The sequence below is a fragment of the Dromaius novaehollandiae genome, unplaced genomic scaffold (genome assembly GCF_036370855.1).
Source record: "Dromaius novaehollandiae isolate bDroNov1 unplaced genomic scaffold, bDroNov1.hap1 HAP1_SCAFFOLD_27, whole genome shotgun sequence".
NCBI lineage: Eukaryota > Metazoa > Chordata > Aves > Casuariiformes > Dromaiidae > Dromaius > Dromaius novaehollandiae.
Window position 1 is genome coordinate 3,413,515 of NW_026991415.1, and position 6,435 is coordinate 3,419,949.

General features: G+C 52.4%; 1 protein-coding gene across 1 annotated transcript; it reads left to right on the plus strand.

Moving 5' to 3' along the window:
• The first annotated feature begins 4,783 nt into the window (after nucleotides 1-4,783).
• On the plus strand, nucleotides 4,784-5,728 carry LOC135326418 (olfactory receptor 14A16-like). The gene has a single exon (XM_064504305.1). The coding sequence runs from the start codon at nucleotides 4,793-4,795 to the stop codon at nucleotides 5,726-5,728; it is 936 nt and encodes a 311-aa protein (XP_064360375.1). The 5' UTR covers nucleotides 4,784-4,792.
• The last annotated feature ends 707 nt before the right edge of the window (nucleotides 5,729-6,435 follow it).

A 6,435-nucleotide genomic window follows, 5' to 3' on the forward strand; every position in this document is an offset into this window, starting at 1 on the left:
ATGAACAGCAGATCATCTTTGTGCCTTTGACATCCCTTGATAACATCAATCCTAGAGGAGCTTTGGCTTTCCTAACCACTTCTGCACTTCCCTGGACGACATTTTAAAATTCCCCCTTTGCAGCCTCTCCCTGCTGCCCATTCCTGTGTGCTGCCTTTTTGTACTGTTGTGCATTTACCCACCTTGTGTCCTGAGATGTCTACTTCTTATCCTGGGTATGGGCCATTCTCGAGCTTGGAGGATGCTGCCTTAAAGACCTGCCAGCTTTCCTGAGCTCCTTTGCCCTTCAGAGCTGCCTCCCAAGGGATTCCTCAACCAGTCTCCCCCCAGTAGGCCCAAGTCTGCTCCTCTGACATCCAGAGTCTGGACTCTGCTACTCTTCTTCCTCACTCCCCTCAGGAGCAGGAGCTGCACTACCTCGTGGCCACTGCTGGCAAGGCTGACACTGATTATCGCATCCCTGGTCAGTTCTTCCTTGTTTGCAGGTTCCAGGTCCAGGAAAGTGTCACCCGTGTTGACCTGCCTGGCTTAGCTGTGCTCGGAAGTTGTCCTCCACACCCTCCAGAATGCTCTTGGACTCTTTCTACCCTGCTGCATTGCCCTCCCAGGGAATGCCAGGGAGATTAAAGTCTCCCCATAGGAACCGGGGTCTGTGATCCACAGACTTCTTCAGGTTGCTTAAAGATTTGCAGTTCTGTGACAGCCTGTGCATCTCCCCTTCCTCTTGTTTGTGGACTGGTCTATGTGCATTTGTGTGTATTTGGGCTACAGGACCTCAGCTGTGGCACCAGGGCTGAGTGCAGACTTGCCACGGTGACACCTGGTCCCCAGAGCCAAGGACACCGTGTATGCAAAGGCCCCACTTCAGAGCAGAGACCTGCTGGTGTAGCTAGCAAATGGCAATGTAATGATGATATGGGGCACCCACGAAGAGAGCAAACCCTGCAGTAGCCAAGGCCAGGGAGAAACAGAGTTGGGTCATGCAGCTGTGGCAGGAGAAGTGTGTTGTACCCAAGATGACTTTACAGCACCTTGTGGCCTGTGATATAAGTTACCAGATGTCCAGGAAGGACAAGGTGCCACTGAGAACATCCTTGGGCCTGAACAGCCTGCAATTTAGCCATGCTGTAGCTGCATCATTAGTACGGTCCCTGTTCACATAACTGGGGGGTGAGAAAAGCTTTAGGGAGAGGAGAACTAGATGGATTTGAGAGTGTAGGAGTATGTGTGGAGCCCTTGGTGTGATGTGCCTTCCATCTTTGCAGCATGCTTAGATGTAGGTGGGATGGACTTTGCCTAAAAGCAGTTCTGAGAATCCCTTGTTTGGGATCAGGGAGGAAACCTGAGATGCCCTGGGGCATTTGTCCAGCTACCACTCCAGAGGGGCATGGTTTTCCTGTAGGTCCTGAGCTGTATCTGCTAGAAACATGGTGGTTGTGCTGGACACCCCGTGCAGGTGACTTGGCCCTGCAGGCCTGTTGTCATTGCATTAAACCAAGTGTCTGCACTGAATTACATCAGCTGTTTGCAACATCAGGATCTGCACAGGTCTCAGCTTCAGGGTGAGCGGAGCTCTTGCAATAGTAGGCAGCTGGTGTCATTTCAAATGGCCAAGGAGATTCTCCACCTGGCAGCTGATGCCCCAGGAAGATGTGGGTTTCAGAGCTGTTACATCAGAGCAAGGAGACACTGGTACATGTCTTGGACCACCTCTGACACTTCCAGTGTCGGAAGCTGTTTGTGTATGAACAGCTGACTCCCACCCTCCATCTCCACTGATTACATTGGGAGCTTAGACAAGAAGCAGACAGTCACACTCTGCACCCCAAAACCTGGGCAAGGGGAATCCCACCTCCTGTGAGTCTGTGGAGGGCATGAGAGGGAACTGAATCCTCCTGCATCCCAGGAGCTTCCGAATCAGTATTTAATGCCTAGCTTGACTCCTCTAAACCAATTGCTAAAGCATGAATAAATGAACTCCCTTCTTGTCCCTGCCTAGGTGTCCTGTCTTCTTAAGAGATGGGAGCAGGCCCTTCCAGAGTGGGACATTTCCACCTCTCCCAGGTAACCATCTTGTGATGAGACAAACTGAAATGCTGAACTCAGTCTCTCTCCACTGTTTAGGGAGGGACTATCGGTGATTATTTTAGTCTACTTGAATGGACATTTTCCAGGGGTGACCACACGGTCTTTCAGGAGATGTCAGCCCTGGAGCCCCGGGAACTTCTCGAAGGTGCACAGGGCACGGAGAAAGTCACGTCTTTGCTGGGCCTGGCTCCTGGGACTACAGGAGCCCATGGCAACCTGGCAGGCGCTGCAGAGAGACAGCTCTGTCCTGGTGCAGCTCCTCTTAAAGGAGTAGCAAGACTCAGGGCACTGCCTGCAGGGGCCAAGATGAGATGAGCAACAGTCAGGAACAGGAGGACAGCTGAGAGTTCACTGTGAGGAGAAATCTTCACTGCCCTTGACACAGTGAGTCTCTGGCGGCAGGGTAATGCTGCTGTGGTTCCTGGAGGGCTCTTCTGCAGCTGGCACCTTCCACAGCTGATAGGGTCTGTCAGGGAGGCTATCCCAGCTTCTCCTGTTTGGAGCAGGTGGTGCTTTAGAGCAGAGATTCCCAGCCACACCATCAGATTGACAGGGCATCACAGCTACATTCTTGAGGGGATGGTGCAGGGGTGTGAAGCCAGGGAGTGCACCCAGGTCTGCCCAATGCTGCATTTCAGAGCAGTGTCCCTGTGCCCCAGGGTGCTGTGTGTCCGGAGCAGTGACTCTGCTGCCTGTGAGTGTCAGCACTCAGCCTGCCCAGGGAACTCCCTATGCTGCTGCAGGGAGAAGCTCTGGGTGAAAGGAGCGACCCGCATCAGAGCAGGTTCATTCTCCTGTTGAGAGGGTGCTGCATGGCTCAGGGCTGCTGTCAGTGCTAGCTCACCCCCAGGACATTTTCTGGAGGGGACTTTTCAGAAGGAAAGTATATGTTGGTCAAACCTGCAAAGGGCAGAGCTTTCCTTCCTGAGTCTGTGCTTAAGCTTTCCTCCTTTGGACAGGTTTGGAAACAGAGGTGCTGGGTTTAGACAAGAAACTGCTAGTCCTAAACTGTTGTTACACTGAGAGATCAAAAAGTCTGCAAGGAATCTCAGCAAATCCTTTCAGCTACCCCTCTGACTATGAGCAGCACAACCAAAATGTTTATTAGCTTCTTCAGGGCTGGTCCTAGCTGCTGCTTAGCACCTGCAAATGTGGAGATGCCCCTGGGACAGCGCCAGGCAGCAGCAGTATGATGCATGAAGGAGAGGAAACCTTTAACAGGAAAGGCTATGGGGGAGAGGGTGGATGTGGGCAATTCCCTCACAGCTTCTGCAGTGCAGGTGCCTTGCCCTGAGTGATCATCCCATGTCTCCTCTGCCACCCAGCAGAGCCTCTGCCCTCAAGGCAAGGGATCCAGGATATGAGCCGCCTCCTCTGCAGCCTGACCTCCAGGAGAACAGATGTGTGACACAGTGGCTGAGAGTAAAACCTCCTCTGCAGGGTGGTCTGCAGAGCTGGGGATGATGCAGGCTTTCCTTCATGCCCATCTGCAGGTGTCTGCATGGGAGGGAGGGGTCCAAGACCCCTTCTAGCCTGTGGGTCTTTGGGCCATGCAGTCTGTAGGGCTGGGGAATGCACCAAGTCTCCCTAAGGAGACATCCTCTTTTGGGCAGTGCACTAATCCAAACACTTTTGCCCCTCAGGATTCTCTAGTAATGGAAAAAGACAAGGATTTCTATCCCTTCAATAGAAGTGCTCTGTGTGTGGTGAGAAACTGCCCCCCCCCCACCCCACCCCCAAATACATCTTGCTGTTTGCTATCTGAATGTACCCAGTATGGCAGAGCATCTGGTGAGAGCTAACGGACTGAAGTTACAGATGAGTTTCAGATATGAAAAGTCAGTTTTGTTGTTGAGTCATACTTGTGGTTGGGCTGGGTACCAGGGCTACGCTTGTGTGCACACCCCGAGCACTTTGGTCATTAGCTCCTTGCCTGGCCCGAGAATTTCCTGGCCAGTCATCTGCACAGATGGGAGAATAGGTTGTCATGAGTCAACGGACCACCTTGAAACTAGGTGATTGACTGGACCTAGGCAATTAAATATTTGACTGAGAGTTATGGCAGCCCTGAAGGTGGGAATTGCTGAAGGCTGTAGAAATTCCCTAGTGGCAAATCCTGCTGTGTATAGTCCAATTTTGTATGCTGAAATGTGTTGATAAACATCCTGGATGGGGTGTTCTTAAGTGTCCTTGCTGCAAAACTGATCAGCTTGTGCACAGCTAAGACATTTGTAAATAGTCCATACAAAGTGTTCCTGCAGTAATTGTCACATACTCTGAGGTTAAGGTGTATCAATAGCAATGAATTATGCCTGTGCTGGGTGGTCACGTGGGTCCCCAGCCAAGGGGATTAGAACTGAGCCAAACAGGGGTTCAGCGATCTCACCTAATACCGCTGACAGCCCTGCAAGGACACTTTGTCACTGCACAATGACTGACCATCCTGCTTTGATTCTGAGTGTGTGTGTAACAAGCAGGGCTGACTCCTCTGGAGCCCATGGACAGAGGACCCTGTTCCTCATGACAGACTCAGAAAGCACAGAGTAGAGCAGAAGTAGAGGAGGCAAAGGAAGATCTTCCTGGTAAGGAGAGAGAACATGTGGGGAGTTGCTCTGAGAAATGCTGTGGGTTTTGTTCAAAGCCAGTCCTAACTTGTCAATGTCTTTTCCTCCCTGGACAGTCCTCCAAAGCCCAGAGGAAGCAAATGTCCAACAGCAGCTTCCTCACTGGGTTTCTCCTCCTGGGGTTTGCGAACACCGGGGAGCTGCAGCTCTTGCACTTCTCGCTCTTCCTGGGCATCTACCTGGCTGCCCTCCTGGGCAACGGCCTCATCATCACAGCCGTAGCCCGTGACCACCACCTCCACACCCCCATGTACTTCTTCCTCCTCAACCTCTCCCTCCTCGACCTTGGCTCCATCTCCACCACTGTCCCCAAATCCATGGCCAATTCCCTGAGGGACACCAGGGCCATTTCCTACTCAGGATGTGCTGCCCAAGTCTTTTGGTTTCTCTTCTTAATTTCAGCCGAGTTTTATCTCCTCACTGTCATGGCCTATGACCGCTTTCTTGCCATCTGCAGACCCCTGCACTACGGGACCATCATGGGCAGCAGAGCTTGTGTCAAAATGGCAGCAGCTGCCTGGGCCAGTGGTTTTCTCAATGCTCTCCTGCACACTGGGAACACATTTTCAATACCACTCTGCCAAGGCAACACAGTGGAGCAGTTCTTCTGTGAAATCCCCCAGATCCTCAAGCTCTCCTGCTCAGGCTCCTACCTCAGGGAGGTTGGGCTTCTTGCGGTTAGTCTTTGTTTACTCCTTGGGTGTTTCATTTTCATTGTGGTGTCCTACGTGCAGATCTTCACTGCTGTGCTGAGGATCCCCTCTGAGCAGGGACGACACAAAGCCTTTTCCATGTGCCTCCCGCACCTGGCCGTGGTCTCCCTGTTTGTCAGCACTGGCATGTTTGCCTACCTGAAGCCCCCCTCCATCTCCTCCCCAGCTCCGGATCTGGTGGTGGCAGTTCTGTACTCGGTGGTGCCTCCAGCAGTGAACCCCCTCATCTACAGCATGAGGAACAAGGAGCTCAAGGAGGCACTGAGGAAACTGGTTCAAGTGGTACTGTTTCAGCAGCAATAACTTGCCCGTCCCTCTTCGTAAGAGACTTGAATTTGTCTCAGACAACTCTTGTGCTTTGGGCATTGTATCTGTGATAATCATGCTTGTACAGAAGTATTTGAATTGATCCCACTTCTCCAGCACTAGGAACCCAGCCTGTCTGACCCAGAGGCCTTCTGTGAATGCGTCTGTCTCTGTGTCAAAGCTGGCCGGTCTCTAATAAAAGGGGATTTCCTCAGTGCTGTGCTTGAAAGTTGATTTCTTCTTCCAGAACTAGGGCCAAGAGGTCACTCAAGGACTTGCACCATGAAAGGGCCTGTTGCTTTTCCAAGGTACCCCTGGGCTCAAGGTGATGAGCTCATGGGGTGATGTGTTAGGGAAGGAGGGCTGCATTCAGCTCTCACTTGTGGGTGCCCAGTGCTCCTGGAGATGCTGAATGATCAAACGGTATCTGCCTGTGTCCCGTATGACGGGGCTGGTGACAGATGCCCACAGTGGGGACCCAGAAGGCAGAGGGAAGGGAGCCTGCAGAGTGGTTCATGTCACCTTCAATGGAAAACCCTGGGCTGCTTCCAGGGACACACCTGAACACAGCGAGCCATTTGAAATGCCCTGTGATTGCTCAGAGCATCATCCATGGTCACAGACCCCTTGGTAGGGGGTTGTCAGGTGCAATGATGCCCGTCCAGCTGGGTCTGCTTCTCACCCCAACCACCACGGCCAGTGCA

Bases quoted from the DNA above. Each gene is read 5' to 3' on its own strand.
- LOC135326418 (XM_064504305.1), top strand. From the start codon at position 4,793: ATGTCCAACAGCAGCTTCCTCACTGGGTTTCTCCTCCTGGGGTTTGCG.